This window comes from Anolis sagrei, chromosome 2 (assembly GCF_037176765.1).
Source record: "Anolis sagrei isolate rAnoSag1 chromosome 2, rAnoSag1.mat, whole genome shotgun sequence".
NCBI lineage: Eukaryota > Metazoa > Chordata > Lepidosauria > Squamata > Dactyloidae > Anolis > Anolis sagrei.
This window is the reverse complement of record NC_090022.1, coordinates 16,381,793-16,403,816: the sequence shown is the minus strand read 5'-3', so window position 1 is coordinate 16,403,816 and position 22,024 is coordinate 16,381,793. Positions and strand designations below refer to the sequence as shown.

Genomic DNA, 22,024 nt, shown 5'->3' with positions numbered 1-22,024 from the left:
GTGAAATTGTCTGGTATTGACGTTGCTCCAGGCTCCAAGCGCAGAAGAAGTTGGATGTAGTCCGCATATTGATAGCAGTCTAGGCTGAAACTCCGATGGATGGATCATCTGAGCAACGGTGTTGTGCCTCTGCTTGTAGTCTGTCTGCGAAATCTTCTTGCAGCAGTTGAGGATGTGATCTATTGTTTCATCTGCTTCCTTGCAGAGTCTACACTTGGGATATGTTGCTGACTTTGATGGCATTGGTTCTAATGGCTTGTTCTTGGGCTGCCAAAATCAGGCCCTCCGTCTCCTTTTTCAAAGTTCCATTTGTGAGCCACAGCCATGTTTTTTTTCTTTGTCAATTTTGCTCTCTTTCTTTGCTTCTTCTCTTCTCCTTCTCCTTCTGATATCTCATTAAGCATATATAAAAATATTTACTTATGGTCCCAAGCATTTTAGAGAGAGAATCCTCAAGCTGTAATAAATCTGTGGTACATTTAATATGGTCTTATGGCTATTCCTGATTCCGTTGGTTCTATTAAACCTGATTTCAACTTGTGTGAAGAGAAGAGTATAGTCTCAATGGGGGAAATCCCCTCCCAACATTATCTTCCCTGACAGGGATCACTAACCAAGACACATTCTAAAGTTACCACTTGACAATAATGTTAATGCCTTAAATAAGGCATTAATAACATTAATGCCTTAAATATTTTATGTAAATATAAACAGTTCAATGAAAAGTATACAGAGTTCATCTGTGCGCTGATGTCTAGTAGCAACTCATCTCTGGATCCCTTTGGGAAGATGGAAAACTAGTTTAGCTCTCAAGATTTTTGTGGGGAAATGGGACTCACCTTTTTTGGAAACTCAGCCAACATTTCCATGTTTGTTGTAGTAAAACAAGAGTCTGTGGCATCTTTTTTGTATTATACTTTTTATAAGATTTTAAGCAGAATACAAGAAAAGTACTGACTATAAGTACAGCAAAAGTGGCAAATATTCAAAAACAGAAAAAGCCATTCACATTCCAGCCTCCCAGTCAGCTTTTAGTTAAATATATAAAGAGAGAACAGAGATGTCCCACAAAAAGAAGCAACACCTCCAGATCTCTGGAGATAAAGCTCCTCTTGTGTCTCAACTGCTGAGTGTCTTTGGACATTGTTCTCCATCCTTACGGAGAGAGCTCCAGTTGGGCTTTTTCTTCCACATGAAAGAAGGGAAGGAGGGTGCCTTCTGAGAAAGAGGCTGGAGGGTATTCCAAGATCAGGGCTGCTGAGTCGGCATCATAAAAGGCCACCCGACCCCCTTCATAGTTCAGAGTCACTCGGACCCTCTTGGGCTCCTCGCTCAGAGACAGATATGGAAATGTATGGTTGTTGGAGGAGAACATGTACCCACTCTTCCACTTTCCCATTTGCCAGACACCAGCATCAGGGCCACAGGGGATGAAGTCCTTTCTTTCCACAGACTTTCTGGCAACTCCCACAAACCATCCTTTCCCATTCTCCACAAGGACTTCCCAAAAATGCCTGCCTCCTGTGAACCCCTCCTGACCCAGCACATAAGGACAATAATTGAATCTCTCCGGATTATCAGGAAGTTTCTGCAATTCTTCTCCAAACGTCACACACCTGCGATCTTCAGAGAGGATGAGCCAAGGATGGGATGTTTTGGAATCCAGGGTCACATGTGCTTTTGGTAGTGGAAGCAGATCAGGAGTGGAGAAAGAAACAAAGACAGATAGACAGATGTAAATTGCTAGAGAGTTAAACTTTCATCTTTCTTTCTTATAAAATTGTGAAGGGTTATCTCTGCCTTTTCTTCTCCTCTGCTTTAGTTCCCCCTGTTCATAGATTTCCCCAATACTGTAGATATCATACTTTATATTAATTTTTGGGTGGAGCATAACACCCCCAGAGGCCAGCCTTAGTTGGTCCATCTTCTTCCTTTCCCTTTATAGTGCTCTTGCTGGACTTCTCCCTTTTCTACAGTCACTAGAGGCTTGGAACATTGATTGCTAGGTCCAAGCAATCCAAAAACAGGCATCCTTAGCACCTGCTTTCAGCTATATCCTTATACCACCACTCCAAGAGACAACAGAAGCTTTTGGCCAGCCTAAGCTTTATAAGGAAGAGGATTGAGACACTTTATAAACATCGCTTTGCACCAGAAGCAAGAGACTTTCAAAGAAAGATGACTGTGACCAGCAAATTCTCCTTTTGTTATGTATTGTTTTGGTGGAGTTAACCCTTTATTCATCTTGTTTCAGTAAACTCATTTTGGTTATCTTTTTACCTTGCCTAAAGTGCCTCTGCCTGCTAAAGGTCTTAATCTTAACAGAAAGTATCAGTTAGCTCCTGAGTAAAGCCAGACATGATAGTTTTTCCCAAAGGCTTGGGCATGCCATGCCATCACAAAAATGACAGGGACGAGGGAGGCTTTCCCTGTTCCTAAAATGTTCTACTGCATGCCCCTCTCCTTCCTAAGGAATAACATTTGAGTGTATGGTAGTTGGCCAGGGTTTGATTCCTTTGGGCAAGCCACACACTCTCAGCCCCAGAACCCCCCTGATAGGATTTCTTTAAGGTAGCCATAAGTCAGGCTCCATCCACACAGCTGAATAAAATCCCACATTTTCTGCTTTGAATTGGAATATATGGCAATGTGGACTCTTGCCTTGATATTCTGGGTTATATGGCTGTGTGGAAGGGTTCTCAGAAATGATCTGAAGCCACACAAATCATCCCCTTCCATGACACTATTATTATTCCTCATATTCAATATTGGGGCAGGGGATCAATTCTTTGCCTAGGGATGCATAGGCAAAGAATTGCTTGACAAAAAAGTCAATCTTGCCACTAAAGTCTACTTAAAGCAAAAAGGCATAAAATGTTTTTTTTTAATTATTTTTCTGCAGATAAAATGGTACAGAAAGTCAGGATTTGGGCTATTTTTATGAGAATTTCAGAGAGAATTCAAGAACATCCATTTTGTTTACAATTTGAAAAAAATTACTCTTTGATTACAGCTCTCAGAATCCATCTCTCCAGAATTCAGAATCCTCATACAAAGATCATCATCATCATCATCATCATCATCATCATCATCATCATTTAATTACTTATTAATCGCCCTCCATCCAAGATGCTCTAGGTGATTTACAAGCTAAAATTGTAAAGGATAAAAATATATACATACAGATATTGATAAAATTAACAAAGATCAAAAGCTCTAAAATATCAAAAGATAATTAATCCCAAACAAAACCTTGCAATCTAAAGCTATTTCTTCTTAATCTGTGCTGCATAATGAGGCTCTCCAGAATTTGGAAGATATTCTGCATTCTACTTCACTACTAATTACTGTTGTTTATTGTTGTCACTGAAATGGACAACTGACTGAGGTTATACTTTAAACCACTGGGATATTACATGATATTTTTGTAATTAACCTGATTGGTAATCAATATTGATATGAGCAGACTGTGAGAACATTACCCTGTAATATACCTGGGGTAATTTTTGTAGTTCCTGCCCTCCCTCCCCAGCAATAACTATAACTATAGCTATAAATATCCTGCCTCTTTGACAGAAAGCCCCTGGGTGGCCTTGGGCAAGTCCCACTCTCTCAGCCTCAGAGAGAAAGCCATAGCAAACCCACTGGAACAAAATCTTTTTGGTTTACCTTTTTGCTGCTGGAGTCCAGATTCCAGAGTGTCTACAGAGAAGAAGGAAAGAGAGACTTAGCAGGACATTTATTATGTATGTATGTATGTATGTATTTATTTAAAAGTTTTGTATACCGGCCCTCTCACCTCTCTTGAGGGACTCAGACCAATTTCCAACCATAATATCACATACAGTCAATAAAACATCATAATTCATATTACAGTAAAACATTAAAACAGCAATTACATTCAATAACTACAATGGTCAGGCGTCACACTAAAATCGCTGCTCATCATCCTCCATCCATAACTCAGGGTGTTGGCTGACTCGTCAAATGCCTGTCTTCATAACCACGTCTTCACCTGTTTCCTAAATGTCAGGATAGAAGGGGCGGTTCTGATCTCCAGTGGGAGAGAGTTCCAGAGTCGAGGGGCCACCACCGAGAAGGCCCTGTCCCTCATCCCCACCAGACGCGCTTGCGAGGTCGGTGGGACCGAGAGCAGGGCCTCTCCAGATGATCTTAATAATCTTGATGGTTCATAGGGGAGAATACGTTTGGAGAGGTAAACAGGGCCGGAGTCGTTTAGGGCTTTATAGGTTAACACCAGCACTTTGAATTGTGCTCGGAAGCTAATTGGCAGCCAGTGGAGCTGGAGTAACAGCGGAGTGGTGTGCTCCCTGTACCCAGTACCCGTTAGTAGTCTGGCTGCCAAGCGTTGGATTAGCTGCAGCTTCCGGGCAGTTTTCAGAGGCAACCCCACGTAGAGAGCATTGCAGTAGTCTAAACGCGATGTAACCAAAGCGTGGACCACCGTGGCCAAGTCAGACTTCCCATGGTGACTCAGAAATCCAAGCAATAATTTGGGGGAGGGGCTACCAACTGATGACACTGAAGACAAGATGGAACTCTCTTCTTGACCCTCTCCTTACACTGGTTGACTAGAGATCCTCACAGGACGACCTAGAGATTCCTATGAGATGTCCACTCAGGTTTTTTAAAAGTGTTTTTTTATTCACAGTTTTTTCTATTTTTGTGAAGCTGCCATGACCCAACCCATTTGAATGCGAAGCACTGACTGTACAGATACTAAAGTCACCTTTGGGCCAACATCTAGACCGAGCTCTGTTCTAACTACTATGTTTTCCTCTCCTCAATTTCAGGTTTCACTTTTGCACATTTGATTATCATGGAGTTGATTAATTTATTGTCTTGAGAAATCTCTAGGTCTTGCAGCACAATTCCGTGCTCAACTTTTAGCAGAAGTTAATTCTAGAGTTGTGCAGGAGGACCTAGAGTTTCTGAGAGAGAACACTTCTCTAGGCATTTTATAAGTTTTCCAGCTTGATTCTATTGGAAGTTGACCATAGAGGCATGCCACAGGGCCTAGATTGCTAGAGAGGTGTTATCTCTAATTATAAAACAATTTCTTTGTTTTTTTATTTGCAGTCTGTACACATTAACAGGGGATCTGCAGTCTTAACTGCAGTGAATGTGGAGGGATAACTAGTCCATTTTGACTGAACTGATATGACCAGAATCAAACAGAGGAAGGAGAGGTATAGTGTTAGGTAGTCCTATTTTAATAGTACAGCGTTCCCTCACTACTTCACGGTTCACTTACCGTGAACTTGCTGTTTCGCGGTATATATATATATATATATATATATATATATCGAGGAAACACTGTATGCCATGGCAGCAAGAGGACCCGGTGATGACAAGGAAAAGAAAGGTAAAGAGGGTGAGGGGGCGGCTCTTCCTCCCTCCTCACCCTCTTTACCTTCCTCTTCCTCCTCATGGTTGCTGTCGGGGCTTCTTGTTGCTGCTTGGGCCCCGCGACACCTCCGCCGCCTCCTTAATCGCAGGGCCCAAGCGGCGGCAACAGGCCCAGGTGGCAATGAGGAGGAGGAAGATGAAGTAAAGAGGACGAGGAGGGAAGGAGAGGGAGCATCCCTACTTTGCGGTTTTTCACTTATCATGGGTGGCCCTGGAACGTAACCCCCGCGATAAGTGAGGGAACAGTGTATCTCTTAAGCAACCAGAAAGTACATTAATCTGACATCTACCAATACCTATGGGTGCCAGTTAACTGAGAGTCTATTGTAATACAGAATCCCTGAACAGGCCCGTAGCCAGGATTTCATTTCAGGGGGGGCTGAATTTTTTTCAGGGGGGGGGGTTGGGGGGGCTGAGTTTCGGGGGGGGGGGCTGAGTCTGAGTGAAAGAGGGTCTAGCCTAGCAAACCTTTTGTATCATTACCCCAATACCCCCATGCATATGGGATATATTGAGTATGGTGATCAGATCATGATATGAATAAACATAACAGTTTAAATAATGCACCAGTAAGGCTTTTTCGCGAACCACCATGAGAATTTCGGAGGGGAGAGCTGAAGCCCCTCAAGCCCCCCCCCCCCCCCCCCCCCCCCGGCTACATGCCTGTCCCTGAAGCACCAACAGGTTCAAATCAAGGACCGGAGCTTGAAAAATGTTGTCTAAGGCAAAGTCATTCAAAATGATAACCAAGGAACTGGTGCTAGTCTGTAAGTCATTGGCTGCAAATGCCCAAAAACAAAACAAAACAAAAAACAGGCATTGAAGACAAGGGGTACAAGCATAGTACTATTCCTGTACATATTAGAAAATAATCTTGCTGGCTCACTACACCAAATGGCCTGAGAAGCACTGGACTCAAGGTCCAAATAAGTTATGTATTGTGGTCTAAATTGGTCCAAATTCAAGATGCTTGTCATGATATTTTGTGCCCCTCATAGGCTTGGGATTTTGAAGGTGAAGCTATTTCTATTTTTTTTATTGTCTTCATATACTGCTTTTCTCACCCCTGGGGGGACTCAAAGCTGTTTACAACGTAATAACTATAAACTGCTAAGATTGAAAGACATGGCCTTCGTAGTGGTGGCTCCTCGTCTATGGAACTCCCTCCCCAACGAAATTAGATCTGCACCCTCCCTCCTGACCTTCGGAAAAAAGTAAAAATTTGATTATGGGATCAAGCCTTTGGACAGTAAGCAATACAAAGAATTATCAGGGATTATGTGCAATTGATATTTGATATTTGGAACAGCCTTGGACCATGATTTTTGAATTATGTGATTTTAACATTTTTAACTCCACATTTTAATGTTTAAAAGTTGTTTATGTTTTTGATCTAATCAATAGTTATATGTTATTGTTGTTTTATGATAGATTTCATATGAATGTGAGCCATTAAATTTTGCCATAAATATGTTGGAAACTGCTTTGAGTAGTCGTCCTCATCCCACCCCCGGGATGAGAAAAGTAGTATACAAGTGAAGTAAATATTTATTTACGACATTTATATGCCGCCCTTTTGACCCAAAGGGGACTCAGAGCGGCCTACAATATGTGTGTGTGTGTGTGCGCGCGCGCGCAGCGCGCGCGTGCATGCGTGTCTGTCTGTCTGTCTGTCTGTCTATCTATCTATATAGTAAGCCGCTCTGAGTCCCCTTTGGGACACATACATTATATTATATTATTAGCATAGTACAATATCAGTATTAAATATTACTATATTGTACTATACCATTGTGTTGTAATGTTATTAGTAATATTACATGTAATATAAATATATAATTATAATATCATATTATTATTAGTATTACATTGAATTGCATTATAATATTATAAATATTATATGTATAGACAATATATTATATTGTTGTTGTTCATTCGTTCAGTTGTCTCCGACTCTTCGTGACCTCATGGACCAGCCCACGCCAAAGCTCCCTGTCGGCCGTCACCACCCCCAGCTCCTTCAAGGTCAGTCCAGTCCCTTCAAGGATGCCATCCATCCATCTTGCCCTTGGTCGGCCCCTCTTCCTTTTGCCTTCCACTTTCCCCAGCATAATTGTCTTCTCTAGGCTTTCCTGTCTCCTCATGATGTGGCCAAAGTACTTCAACTTTGTCTCTAGTATCCTTCCCTCCAATGATTATATTATATTATATTATATTATATTATATTACTAGAATAGATTTAATCTGCTTTGAGTCATAAACACATAGAATTAAAACACCTAATCTAAACATTAGAATCACATGATCCAAAATTGTAGACAGGGGCCATTCCAATTCTCATATATGGTATATTTATTTATTTACTGTATTTGTATACCGCCTTTCTCAACCAATTGGTGACTCAAGGCGGTTTCCAACAAATCAGTATACATAAACGTAATAGATAAAAAACATTAAACAGTATAAAACATCATAAAAGCAATAAAAGCAACATCATCAGCGTCTCATTATTCTCATTATTATATATGCCTCTTTGAGGATAAGGCTGTGTTGATTTCTTAAAGGACGTAACTGAGCCACTCCAAAATATTGGTACACATGGTTTGAAATCTTTTTAACCTTCTTGGCCTGATTTTGCTTTATCAATCCCTTTAATGTATTTTTAGTCTATCTGAAGCTTTTCCTTTCCACTTTCAGGCCAAGGTCGCACGTCACTTAAAATCCTTGTAGACATTCTCTGTTACCTCGGAATTGCTTCATGACACCCTCCAGAAAAGGATTTATATCACAGACGTCCCAGATCTTCCATTTCAGAGCAGGAGAAAACACTGGAGGAGCCTCAAATTTCTCCTTATTCTCATACCTGGAAAAGAAAAGAAAAATAATCACAGGACTGGACACCACTTTCACCGCCTTGACGAAAATGCTACACAACCATGGGGGTTGTAGTCTTCCAACTGGCATCCTGAAACTGCTCCCTTCAGCTGTTTGAGCCCCCAACTCCCAGGATTCATGACAATGAACAAGCTAGCTAGGGCTTCAGGGAGTTGGAGGCCCAAACTGCTGGAGGGGCACAGTTTAAGGATGCCTGTCTTATCAGAAACTTCTCTGCCAGGGCGTGCTGGGAGCTCACCTAACTCCCAGGATTCCACATCATTGTGCCATGGCATTTCCAGTGGTGTTGGTTTGCATTACTTTAATGGTGTTGATGCACCCACAGAATCAGAGTTAGAAGGGGCTTCAAAGGCAATCAAGCCCAACTCCCCTTGTGCAATCCCATGAAACATCGTCCTCAAATGTGCTGCTGCCTTTGAGACCCTGAGGCCTCACTTAAACAGTAATGTAATTTTGCACAGCAAACAGATTCACCTGGGCCATCCAAATGAATGATTATCCAAGTTTGCAAAATTTGTGTGTTTTTTTAAATCTAGAAATGTAATACAATGTTCTGGTTGCGGATGACACGATAAATAAAATCCAGGTTTAACAAATACTTGCAAAGACCTGGATCTTACTGGAAAATCCAGATCTTTGCAGGTATGGAGGACATTTGTGATCCCAGAAGGCAGCCCCCTAGGTCTCCTTCAGTCTCCTCCCAGCCTCTGTTTAGCCCTTAGTAAAGGTAAAGGTAAAGGTTTTCCCCCTGACATTAAGTCCAGTTGTGTCTGATAGCGGACAACGGAGAGCCCCCTGCCTTCAAGCTGATCTGACCTGCATCAGGGAGTTCCGCAGTTCTTGGTTGTCCGATTAGGCCAGCATCGCTGGGAATGTGGCCACAGCAGCAGCTTCAACTAAAAAACCTCCTCTTGCCTTGCCTTGCTTTCTTCCCCTTTCCCTAACATTGTAACAAATCTCCAATAAAGTATTATCAAATTTTAACTTTTTCCTCTCCATAGTGATACATTGTGTCCTTTTACTGTCTCTAACTCTCTCCAGCATGAATTTTCCCTCTCCCGAGCCGCAGATTACTGTTGGTTCGCCTGGGATGTATTTCCAACATCCCGGGGAGGCTGAAATTGTGCTCCTCTGAACCGTGGATATGGAAACCCATGGGGCCCTTGTATCCACGGGTCAATGGATAGCTTCCAAACTGGTGCCATTTTTCTCCTAGACTAATTCTAAGCCTAGTTGCTATCTCGCTTTTGCATTATGGACCCCTACGCTCCGGGAATAACCTTTTTCACCCCAAAACTTCATGTGGAGAGCAGCTGATTGTGATCCATGGCTCCCTGCTGCAACGTTGTTCCTACTACCATCTCGTTGTTGTCTAGAAGTCTGTTGTGCAGACTTGAACCTGGCCTGGTCACCCCTTGGGACTCCCAGGGAGCAGACAGGCCATCCTGGCCCCTTGACGAGATGGGATTTATAGTTTTCTTCTCCCAAATGAATGGACCCCAACCCTCAGCAATCGCAATGATTCCAGTGTGAACCCAATGGACTTACAGTACCATTTCCCCTTAATCTCATGAACTCTTTGGACTCTTGATGGACTTTTGCCCACTTTTGGCAAACTTTTTTGAACTTCTTGGAAACATTTTTTTCCTTGAACCCTATGGATTCTCACTATGATTTATGAACTTTCAATGGACTCTGGTGGGTGGGATGGGCTGGTATGATTTCTTTCCCCCTCTATATGAATGTATCCTCTATGATCCCCCTGCATTCCTTCCCCTCTCCCCATGTCTCTATATGAAATATGAAATGTCACCTCTTCGTGAACCCAGCAACTCATGGACCCCAGGAAATCTGGGAATTTGGAACAAAGACCCCCAAATTCTTGCTCAATATCATGTCCAACTCTGGGGGTCAGTGCTCATCTCCATTTCTAAGCTGAAGAGCCAGCATTGTCCGTAGACACCTCCAAGGTCATGTGGCTGGCGTGACTGCACGGAGTGCCGTTACCTTCCCACCAGAGTGGTACCTATTGATCTACTCACATTTGCATGTTTTGAACTGCTAGGTTGGCAGAAGCTGGAGCTGACAGCGGTAGCTCATGCCGCTCCGCAGATTTAAAAAAAATGATGCCATGCCTACCCATGCCGATCATTTATTTATTTACTTACAATATTTCTACCCCACCTTTCTCAAACTCAAAGGTGACTCAAGGCAACTTAACAACATAGGCAGCTATTCAATGCCATTAAAACAACGTAAAAATTACAATAAACATTTTAAACAGAATTATAAAATGCATATATTAAAACCTTTTAAAACATATAAAATCACTACCTTCACTATTAGCCTCGCCATCCAAAAACATAGTCTAAGCCATTCCAGTATACGATTTCATATAGTTCTGTGTTTATCCATTGCACTAGGTTCCCAAAGGCTTGATCAAAAAGCCACATCTTTCCTTTACTGCGGAAGGTCAGGAGGGAAGGGGCTGATCTAATCTCCCTAGGGAGGGAGTTCCATAGCCGAGGGGCCACCGCCAAGAAGGCCCTGTCTCTCGTTCCCACCAGTTGTGCCTGTGAAGAAGATGGGACCAAGAGTAGGACCTTCCCAAGACAATCTTAACCTCTGAGATGGTTCATAGGCAGAGATACGTTTGGACAGGTAAGCTGGGCCAGAACTATTTAGGGCTTTATAGGCTAAAGCTAGCACTTTGAATTGTGCTTGGTAGCAAACCGGCAGTCAGTGGAGCTGGCTTAACAAGGGAATTGTACGCTCCTTGAATGCCGCCCCGGTGAACAATCTGGCTGCCACCCGTTAGACCATTTGAAGCTTCTGAACTGTCTTCAAAGACAACTCCATGTACAGCATGTTGCAGTAGTCTATCCCATCCTATTCTCGGAGGTCAAGAATAAGATGGGATATAAATGTTCTAAATAAATAAATAAAATATACAGGATGTAACCAGAGCATTATTCGTGAATCAACATGGATGGGTATCTGGCCACACACACATTACCAGTCAGGGAGGGTTTCACCTCTTGTCTAGCACTAAATTGCAAGTGAAATTGGCATTTTAAATGGCAATCCCTCTTCATTTTGGACAGTGTGGGAGGGCCTTGAGACAGGAGAATCATTTTCTTCATATGCACATCTGAGTTTTTATGGGAGGTTTACTTACCCCTGTATGAAGTGTTTGATATCCTGTAAATGAAGGAAAGACAAAACTGAGCAGAGACATTTGCATGGAAACTGGCTCATGTGTCCGAAAAAGTGGCATTTCCAACTAACTGAAACAGTTGAAGCAAGCCTAGGACAATGAAACAATCCTCTCTCCACAAACTATAGAGATAAGCAAATTAACCTACACTGCCAAAGAATCAGGGGTTTTCAGGTTTTTTTAAAAACTGGTTTACTCATGAATTTTAACTGGTGAACCAAATCTGCATGCTAAGTCTATGAGAAACAAAAACTAAACAAGTCCCTCCAGAACTGCAAGCACTATCTCAAGCAAAATTTTGATAATGTATTGTTGAAGGCTTTCATGGCTGGAATCGCTGGGTTGTTTTAGGTTTTTTGGGCTCTGTGGTCATGTTCTAGAAGCATTCTCTCCTGATGTTTTGTCAGCATCTATGGCAGGCATCCTCAGAGGTTGTGAGGCCTAAGATAGAATGCAGTGTAGGCTCATTTAATGCAGTTCAATGCTGTTAAACTACACTATATGACTCTACACTGACTATATTAAACAGATTCAAACTGCATTGTATGGCAGTGTAGATGTGGCCCACGTAATCAATAGCATGGCATTGTTTTACAAATAGCTTTTTGACTCAATCACCAAAACATGGTTCAAATACAAAGCTTCAAGTTCCAGGATATTGGAAAACTTCCATGCTTTAAGTTCATACACTTCAGAATTGCATGCTTTAGGCAACATTCATGTGGTGGGAGATCCTAAACTGTGGTTAGTTCCAGCTTCCCCCAATATCCTGGAGCAGAAGTCAATCAAAACATATGATTATGTCCCAAAAATTTAATATGCAGATTTGATAAATGTAAAATTAATATGATGTGTGGGAATGACTGGAAGAATGGAAGGATGTATGGATGCAGTTAATAATTTTGGGGACACCTGTAAAATATTAAGGCCTGGAATAACTAACTACCTTCTTGCTGGACTGTGATTAAAACCTGCTAATAAGAAGTGAAAAGTAAACTCTGATAAGAACTGTGACAATGATTTTTTCAAGTTGTAACATGTTGGCAACATTCCTTATGTTAAGAAGGAAGTCAACACAAGCCTTGTGTTTGTCAACACCAATCAAGAAGATCAACATCTGGTCAGGAAACTAAGACTGGATCCAGGATGGAAGACATCTATCATTAATTTACAACTTTGGGACGACATCAACAGAATAATCCTGTAAAAGACTCAGTCTAATAATGTTCAAAGTGTGGCAGACCTGAGGAGTCTGTTCAACCCACTATGCTTTGCTCATGGGAAGGAGAGAGACAGTGTACCATGGAGTGGCATATTTGAAAGGGAGCAGTCTGGTCACTTCGGCCTTCTTTCTCAAGGGAAGAGGAAGAAATGTGCTTTTGGAGTCTTGGATTTTGTGCAGGGAGTCAGGTTCTGTTGTATGGTCCTTGGCATTGTGCTTAGGGAAAAAAGTTTTGCCATTTCAGCGTTTTGAAGTTTTGGCATTATGGAACTATGCATTGGCAAGCTGCAGGAAAGCAGGGTTTGGCCTAACAGATGCTTCTCTGAAGAGGGAGAATATTTGGGTGCATGAGGATGAATGCACATGTGTGTGAATGTTGAGTTAAAATATAATTCCCCTTTATTTGTTTGTTAACTATGTAATTGTAAATCCAATGTAGTTGCATAGAATCTGTATGTCCAATGTCATTCTTTGTCTAAATGTTTTTCTGTAATCTGGTATACCCTCTCACACTGGACATTACAATAAAAAGAACCTATGCTTTAAAGTTATTGAAAAGTCATTCATGACAATTACACAAACTCCTTATTCCACTACAGTTACATTATTATTGAGAGTAGAAAGCAACTGGGTCGAGCATCTTCAATATCACACCTGTTTTGAATTGAGCACTAGGGCCAATTAATGGTGATTGTACTTCCTCACACCCTCCCCTAAAATGGAAAATAAAAGGAAAATGCCAATTTGGGACTAGCAAGAGGAAGTGGAAAGAGGCAGAGCAGTGACACCTCAGCTTTCCACACCCTGTCCTTATGTTGCTGTTGGAACAGAAGTGGAAGGAACCCATCTCACTGAGGCAGTCTACACGCTAAAGTCTTTTTGAATAATATTGTGCAACCCAAACCATTGGAAAGCTGAGGTATCACTGTCTCAGCCATCCATGGGGAACATTTTGGCCTTACCTGGAGGAGTTCACTTGCTGGCTGCTGAAGCTTCTCCTCCAACTCTTGGCTGAGTTTTGAGAGAGTGGAGAATTCTTTGGAGAGTCTGGCCAGATGTTCCTCCCAGTTTGCAGAAATCTCTTCCTCCAGCTCTTCCATTTTTGCCAGCAGATGCCTCTCTTGTTCTTCTAGAAACTGATGCATGTGCCTGAATGCAGCCACAGTCTTCTCCTTCACTCTTTGGGTTTCATCCTGGCATAATGGGAAGAAGAAGAGAGAGTGAGAGGCAAGAAGAATCTGTCCTTGGACTGAATTCTCTGCATTCCTTTGAGAAAGATCTCATTGTCTTCACACAGAAAATGTGATTATCTAATTGTGAGAGAGCTTTGTGAAGACTTTCAAGGGCCCAGCATGGGGTGGGCTTGCATCAAAATATTTTCTGTTGGTTGTTGTAGGTTTTTTGGGTTATATGGCCATATTCTAGAAGCATTCTCTCCTGACGTTTTGCCTGCATCTATGGCAAGCATCCTCAGAAGTTGTAAGGTCTTGCCATAGATGCGGTTGACACATCAGGACAGAATGCTTCTAGAACATGGCCATATAGCCCGAAAAACCTACAACCACCTAGTGATTCCAGCCTTTGACAATATGTTTTCTGTAGGTTCTTAGGTCTTTTCCAGTGAAATATATTTTTACTAAAATAATTTTTGTGCTGCATATCTTGTTTATCCAGATATGCATTCATGGCTGTAATAGTGCCCTACTTACAAGCAAATCTTGGCTTTCCAGTGCTGCATTTACTTTGTAGTCCAGAATTTTCTTTCCCTCTTTCTGCAGAGTTTCCAGCAACTTCCAGATCTGACTCTGAAGAGAAAAACATAGTCCTTGTTTACTTTAGTCTGGAATGGTTTGAGATAAGGTTTTAGAGATCATGCCAACAACCTCAGTAATTTATTTACTAATTTTCCATGGGCCATCTCTATTTGCAGCCCTCTCTTTCTTTTGTTACCATTCTGGCACAAATGCCTGAAAAAACCTACAACAACCCATTCTGCCACAATTTTCTATACCCATAAAGAGCCCCTTCAAGCAAAATAAACAGTGGGCTGTTCCAGCAGCATTCTCTCCTGACGTTTCACCTACATCTATGGCAGGCATCCTCCAAGGTTGCAAATAAACTCTAGGAGGGTCTATGTGTTCAGCCTCCTTTTTTCCTCTCCACTCTTGTAGTTCCAGGATTCACCCTCTGCTCTGTATCCAACTTCTGGTTGAAAGCAAGGCTAGATTAGAGCTTTCTTATCCCAAAAACTTAGGTAACAAGTCCACCATTTCATCTGGACCTGGGAAAATAAAATCATAAAGTTCCAAGAGATCCTAAGAGCTATCTAGTCCAGCACCATTCTGCCATAAAGAGATACACAATCAAAGCAGTCCCAAGAGATAGACAATCAGCCTTTACAAAAACAAAAATTTCACAACACTCTGAGGCAGGAGTCAGTTCTTTTTCCCTAATGTTTACGTAGTTTTCCGGTAGTTTGAATCTGTTGCTGACATCAGTTTGACATCATTTTAACTGCCATGACTAGATACTTTGGAGTTCTGGGATTTGTAGTTTGGTGATGCACCAAAACTCTTTGGCAGAGAAGTCTAGAGATTTTGTAAAACAATAAGTACTGCAGTTCCATAATATTGAGTCGTGGCAGCTAAAATGGTATCAAAATCCATTAATCCATTAACTCTACCATGTACTGTAGATGTATCTGGCCCCTGAACATTTCATGATCTAGGGCTGTGGTTCTCAACCTTCCTAATGCCACGACCCCATAATACAGTTCCTCATGTTGTGGTGACTCACAACCATAAAATTATTTTCGTTGCTACTTCATAACTGTAATTTTGCTACTGTTACGAATCGTAATGTAATTATCTGATATGCAAGATGTATTTTCATTCATTGCACCAAATTTGGCACAAAGACCCAATATGCCCACATTTGAATACTGGTGGGGTTAGGGGAAGGATTGGTTTTTGTCATTTGAGAGTTGTAGTTGCTGGGATTTATAGTTCAACTACAATCAAAGAGCATGTTGTTGTTATATTGTGATAGGTGTATTGTGTACAAATTTGGTGTCAATTCGTCCAGTGGTTTTTGAGTTCTGTTAATCCCACAAACAAACATTACATTTTTATTTATATAGAATACAAAAATTTATAATTGTAATATATAACTGTATTTAATAAACCAAAAACTAATTATTTAACGTACCTGCTTAGTGATTTCTTTGTTCATCCATCAGTTGGTTTCTTTTGTTGGTCTTGATATTATTTAACTTGTGTGCGGTGCTGTGAACTAAGTTAAGCGAGGGGGAGGAGGAATTCTTTAACTAACCTGCCTATTAGTGATGAGAAGCAGCGCCCATAGCACAGGCCTGACCTCTCCCAGCCTCCCCCTCACTTATCTCAGTAATGATGGTCAATTAGAAATCCATGACACCCCGGAACAGTAGATTGGATGATGGTTGCTGTGGTTATGTGGTTGCTGGTAATGGCAATCGCAGGGCCTCCAGAGATGAGTCTCCCATGGCATTGCGTTGCCCCCTGCTCTGCTGGCTGGAAGTGAGGTCAAAGATCCCCTAACGGCCTAACCAGAAGTCCCAGAACTAGACCCTCTGTGCCAGAGTTCTGTTGGTTTGGCCTACAGACCTTCGGTATAGAGTGTTTACACTACACTACCTTACAGGGAGTGGTCAACCCTCCTGTTCAAGGAGCTCCACTGGCTGCCATTCATTTACCGGACCCAATTCAAGGTGCAGGTTCTTACCTACAAAGCTCTGAATGGTTTGGGACCCACCTACCTGCGTGACCGCATCTCCATGTATGAACCCACACAATCCCTTTGATCGTCCGGAGAGGCCCTGCTCTCGATCCCACCAGCATTGCAGGCGTGGTTGGTGGAGACGAGAGAGAGGGCCTTTTTGGTGGTGGCCCCTCGACTCTGGAACGCACTCCCTAAAGACATCAGACAGGCCCCAACTTTGGCAGTCTTGAAGGAGGAGCTTGAAGACGTGGCTGTTTCAGTGTGCCTTCCCGGAATAATGATCCCATAGCACTTTGTCCTCCAAAGCACTTCACATTTTTAGGTCGGCTTGTATGCCCTTCCACGAACACCACTATCTCCTTTCGTCCATGTCCTAACATTATTTCCAATTTTAACTTTACATTTGGCCTTCCCACTGTTTTTAATTGTGTGTTGTCTTATTGATAATGTTGTATATTTTTATTGTCTATGTTTTTACTTTTAATTGCTTGTATTGTTGTGTATTGCCTGTATTGTTGTAATTGGGCTCGGCCTCATGTAATCCGCACCGAGTCCCTTGGGGAGATGGTAGTGGGGTATAAATAAAGTGTTATTATTATTATTATTATTACTACAGCAAATGTTTCGTCCTCAGCTACTGCACCTGGCCGTACAGGATCTGAGGATAAAATGTCCTTCTCGGCATGTAGCCCCATCCTTCTCTGTATGTGGCCATATATGGCTGCGTGTAATCAAAAATGGCTACGTATGTCAGTGCTGACACGCATGTCATAGGTTCGCCATCACGGGTCTAGGGAAATATTGAACTGCCAGCCTCACCCTTTTACCTTGTACTCTTTCAACGCCTCATCCAGAGGGATGACTTTGTGATTTTCATGCTCCTTTGATCTGTCGCACACCACACAGATGGGGACTTTATGGTCCTTGCAGAAGAGCTTCAGGGGCTCCTGGTGCCTCTGGCAGACCCTGCCCTTCTCTTCTGACTTCTGGCTCCCCAGTTCCTTGGCGATCTCCACCAACTTTGCCAGGAGCCTATTTGGCCTGATGTCTCCTTTCTGTACTTTCTCCCTGCATTGTGGGCAGGAGTCCCCTTTCTCCTTCCAGTATTGGTCCAGGCAGGATTGACAGAAATTGTGCCCACAGGAGATGATCACAGGATCCTTGAAATACTCCAGGCAGATGGGACAGGCCAGTTCCTCACAGAGCTTCTTCACAGAGTCTCCAGCAGCCATGGCTGCAGATGCTTCTCCTCTGCAAAGACCAGACAAAGCTAATAGCCTTACTTTCGTTTCTCGGACTTTCTCTTCCTGGAAAGCAGCTGATGACTCCGCCTTTGCCCAACCTTTGAGCTCTCCAAATGCCTCTGCCTTTGAGAAACTGAATATATAGGATGTTTCCCAATTCTCTGCCTTCCTGGGCACTATGCAAGCTGTTCTCTAAACATATAACTCGTTTGTTCAAAAAAGAACAAGAACTTCTCTGCCTCCCGGTTTATTTTCAGGCACAATTCAAAGGGGTGGTTATAATGGACCCCACTTTAACTGCCACAACTCAGTGCAATGGAGTCATGGGAACTATTTGGTGAGGCATGAGCCCTCTGATAGAGAAGGAAGACCTAGGAAAACTATAATTCCTTGGATTCAGTAGAATTGGACCCTGGCAGCTAAAGTGCTGCAAACAGCATTCATTCTACACCAATGGTTCTCAACTTGTGGGTCCCCAGATGTATTGGCCTACAACTCCCAGAAATCCTACCAGTTGGTAAACTGGCTGGGATTTCTGGGAGTTGTAGACCAAAACACCTGGGAACCCACAGGCTGAGAACCACTGTTCTACACCTTGGTGTAAATGGACCCTGGGATGCAGCAGAGAGAGGAAGGCAGGTGAAAGAGGAACCAGGCGATCCAGGGAGAAGCAGAGACATGGGCAGATGTGCAAACCCATCTATCTCATGGGGTTCCCTTATGCAAGGAAGATTCAAAGGTGGTTTTACTCATTCCTTCCACAAAAATGTGATCTGCAGCATCTGGGATTCGTTGATGGCTTCCCATGCAAGTTCTAACCACAGCTGGCACTGTTTGTCACTGCATATGAGAGCAAAATCACATTTTAAAAATGAATATGGTGTTTTGGGCAGGAAGTAAGGTTTAGAGTCTAAGGAGGACCAATGTTTGCTCAGGAAACACATGCAGGTACAAAACTCTCACCTTATAATGGATGAAGATACGTTTGAGTATGGAAACCTAAGTAGCCACCAAAAATAACTTGTGAGGGTCAATATATCGATTGATTCCCCACAAGTCCAGCATTGGATAAATACCATCATCTTTTTTTGGGAGCTATTGTGAAAAATAACAGTCGTGAATCCAAGATTGACTCTGGCAATGTACGGGCACCCTTTTGCAGTAAGGACAAACCTCCTTTCTGAGCAGGACAAGAGGTGTAGCTCTACGCATAATAGCATAGTCCTCCTGATAATACCCAGCACCCAGCTCTCCGTAGCCATGCCTCCAAAAGCTATCTGCACCACGCCTCCAAAAAGAGGTGGTGGTGATCCAAAAATGTTGGCACTGGTCTGGGAGGAGGGAGCCAACATCAGCTGGAGCCAACTGTTGTGAAGCCTATAAAAAGGGCAAAAAGTGGGAAAAGAAAGGTGTTAAATAAGCAGAACAAGGCTGTTGCCCTCCTACATTGGGCAAAGCCACTTCCAAAGACAAATAAGAAATGGCACCTGGATTAAGCAGGTTGCCTTTCCCTACCCAGAAGCTGGTGGTAGCTGTGACCTGGTCTGGTTCTCATGGTGGCAGGACCATACCAACGGCGATACAAGACAGGGTATGTCGGGCATCTCGACCATGTCTGTTGGGATTCTGTAGGTGGAAACCCATATTTGTGCGCAGTCTGCCTTATCTTATGTTTATGTTCAAACTGAGAGCCTGTATCAGGATAGAAGAGGCCAGACTCATGCATCGGCAGGTTCTCAATAACCGTCCTTGCCGTAATGGAGAGTCCTGATGATCGTAGCCCTGCACGTTGTTGGAAAGTCACTGCGGATGCAAAGAGGCAGCCAGGTGACTCTTCAGTATGTTTACGCAGATGTTTCTGGTGCCGTATGAGAGTCCAAGCTCCTTGTGTGAATATATGGGCCATCCTCTGCTCTTCTGTTGGCAAATGGTTGATGTAGGAGGCGATCCAGTTCCAAAGAAAATCCTGGTATGCCCCATGTATGTCCCATAGTGGGCCAACCTGGAAAAACGCCATGCAGAGGAGAAGACTTTGCGGCCTATAGCATCATTTTTTTTCTTCTTTGTCAGAAGGGGTGGAATGGGTCCTTTGACAGGGGTGGGACTGTGAAACATCAACCACAATTGAGTTGGGCTTTAGTTCACCTTGTAAAGGTTGTTTAATTGTCTTGAGTTGAGTGATACTGATGACTGACGTACCGCTGAACCCTTAATAACAAGAAGGGATTACTGTTGGTGCTGGAAATTGTTGCTGATATGTGTGTGTGTGTGTACACACACACACACACACCAGGGGGCGCTGGTTGAGAAGCTGATGAACTAAGTGCATGGGCCAACCAGACGCATCAGGACTGCCCCCTGATTATTTCAGCCTGGGATGTTCTGCAGCCAACAGCTGCAAGCCTACTGATGAAGAAGGGAACCGTGTAGCAAGCAATGCCAATAGCTCAGCTTGTGGAAGAACATCTATGGATGCTGCTGACATGAGTCTAGAGAAGGTGCTCTGGAATCATGAGAGGCCAAATTCAAGACAGAGTATGAACAATCCTGTTGAGTCGAGCCTCTGGCGTGCAACATGCAATGATGCAGACCTCTCTTCTGCATAGACTCGGGGAGGTGGAGTCCCTCAGCTGTGTGCATCGTTGCATGCTCTCACCTCTGATATAAGGGAGGTCAACATCATTCAGGGCATTGCCTGAATCAGGCAGCACCTGGGAAATTAGTGGGGTGGTGTGTACTCACCCACTCAGCAGCTGGGGTAAAGTGCTCACACTCTGCTCAGAAGCAATATCGCTCTCCCCCTTCATCAGCTTCTTCCCCTTTGAGCTTTTTGCATGGGTGGAAGAGCTATGGGTGCAGAGGGGGCGGCATGGGCAGTCCTTGCCCTCTTTGCTTTAGAGGCCGCTGTCTGACATGTTGGTGGACGCTGTCACCAAAGCTACATCAGTTGGCAACTGCTGAGGAGGGGTGGTGGGTGGTTCTGATGGTTTTTCCTCAACTGGTTAGGAGAGGGTCACAAGATATGTTCGTAAAGCTGTTTTTAGCCACGCCTCCCAAATCATGTGGTAGGGGCTTGTGAAATCTGCCAAATACTTCCTGTGGGGGGGGGGGGTGAGGTTAAGACACAAGAAACAGAGGGTATAAGTGTCTGTCTCAAGGATTCCCCCCCCCCCACACACACACACATGCGCGCATACCTGGCATTTCTTCAGAAATGTGGCTGCCATAGCGATGGGAAAGTAAGGTAAATTAAACCCTAAAGGCCAGGAGCAACTGATGGCAATAACAATCTCTTGAGGACACTCATGGCAGGAAGGCTGAAATATAGTGCAGGAATAAGGCAAAAGCCTTGTCAAACAGTTTGGATTGAACCAGAAGTCAAGAGTCCAAGGGATTAAGAAGAGTCGTTAAACAGTGTGAGGTCAACACCAGGAGGTAAGTTTGTTCAAGAGATATTCACAAGAATTGTCAACTCTACCCCAGGTCAAATACCTGCTTTAGAATCAGAGCTAAGAGTAATTCCTTTACTGCTGCTACTGCTGCGGACAAAAAGGAACTGAGGTGTTAGTCCCTACAGCTGGCTTTATACTCAAGGGGAATGGGCGGGGCATACAAAAAGGTTTTTAAGAGCTCTAAAGCAGGGGTCCTCGAACTTTTTAAACAGAGGGCCAGGTCACAGTCCCTCAAACTGTTGGAGGGCCGGATTATAATTGGGGGGGAAAAACACAAATGAATTTCTATGCGCACTGCACATATCTTATTTGTAGTGCAAAACACACTTTAAAACAATACAATAATTAAAATGAACAATTTTAACAAATATAAACCTATTAGTACTTCAATGGGAAGTGTGGACCTGCTTTTGGCTGATGAGATAGAATTGTTGTTGTGTGCTTTCAAGTCAATTCAGACTTAGGTTGACCCTGACTGAGGGCTGGGTAAATGACCTTGGCGGGCCGTATCTGGCCCCAGGCCTTAGTTTGGAGACCTCTGCTCTAGAGAATTCTGACCTGTTTTACACCTGCCCATATGTGAGATTTCACAGAGACCATGAAGAAGAAACAACTATACAGAGGAAACTTTGGATCAATCTTTAATGTAGAATTAATGCAATTTGACACCACTTGGAAGTGCCATGATTTAATGCAATAGATTCCTGCGAGTTGTACTTTGGTGAGGCACCAGCACTCTTTGGCAGAAGATAAAGACCTTCTCCTAGGATTCTATAGCATTGAGCCATGTCAATAAAAGTGGTAT

At 43.0% G+C, this 22,024-nt stretch overlaps 1 protein-coding gene across 1 annotated transcript; it reads right to left on the bottom strand.

The window, feature by feature from the left end:
* Positions 1 to 910: 910 nt before the first annotated feature.
* LOC137096313 (zinc finger protein RFP-like) lies at positions 911 to 17,861 on the bottom strand. Its single transcript, XM_067465455.1, has 7 exons — positions 17,351 to 17,861; positions 14,474 to 14,569; positions 13,727 to 13,957; positions 11,504 to 11,526; positions 8,175 to 8,293; positions 3,670 to 3,702; positions 911 to 1,677 (listed from the first exon to the last, which is right to left on the bottom strand). Exons 1-7 carry the CDS (start codon positions 17,753 to 17,755, stop codon positions 1,157 to 1,159), a joined length of 1,428 nt encoding a protein of 475 aa, XP_067321556.1. The 5' UTR covers positions 17,756 to 17,861; the 3' UTR covers positions 911 to 1,156.
* Positions 17,862 to 22,024: the final 4,163 nt, after the last annotated feature.

Excerpts from the sequence above, each read along its gene's own strand:
- LOC137096313 (XM_067465455.1), bottom strand. The coding sequence starts at position 17,755 with ATGGCTGCTGGAGACTCTGTGAAGAAGCTCTGTGAGGAACTGGCCTGT. Across the intron at positions 13,958-14,473 it reads TGGAAAGCCAAGATTTGCTT|GATGAAACCCAAAGAGTGAA; the intron begins GTAAGTAGGGCA and ends CCATTATGCCAG. Across the intron at positions 11,527-13,726 it reads CAGCAAGTGAACTCCTCCAG|GATATCAAACACTTCATACA; the intron begins GTAAGGCCAAAA and ends CTTCATTTACAG.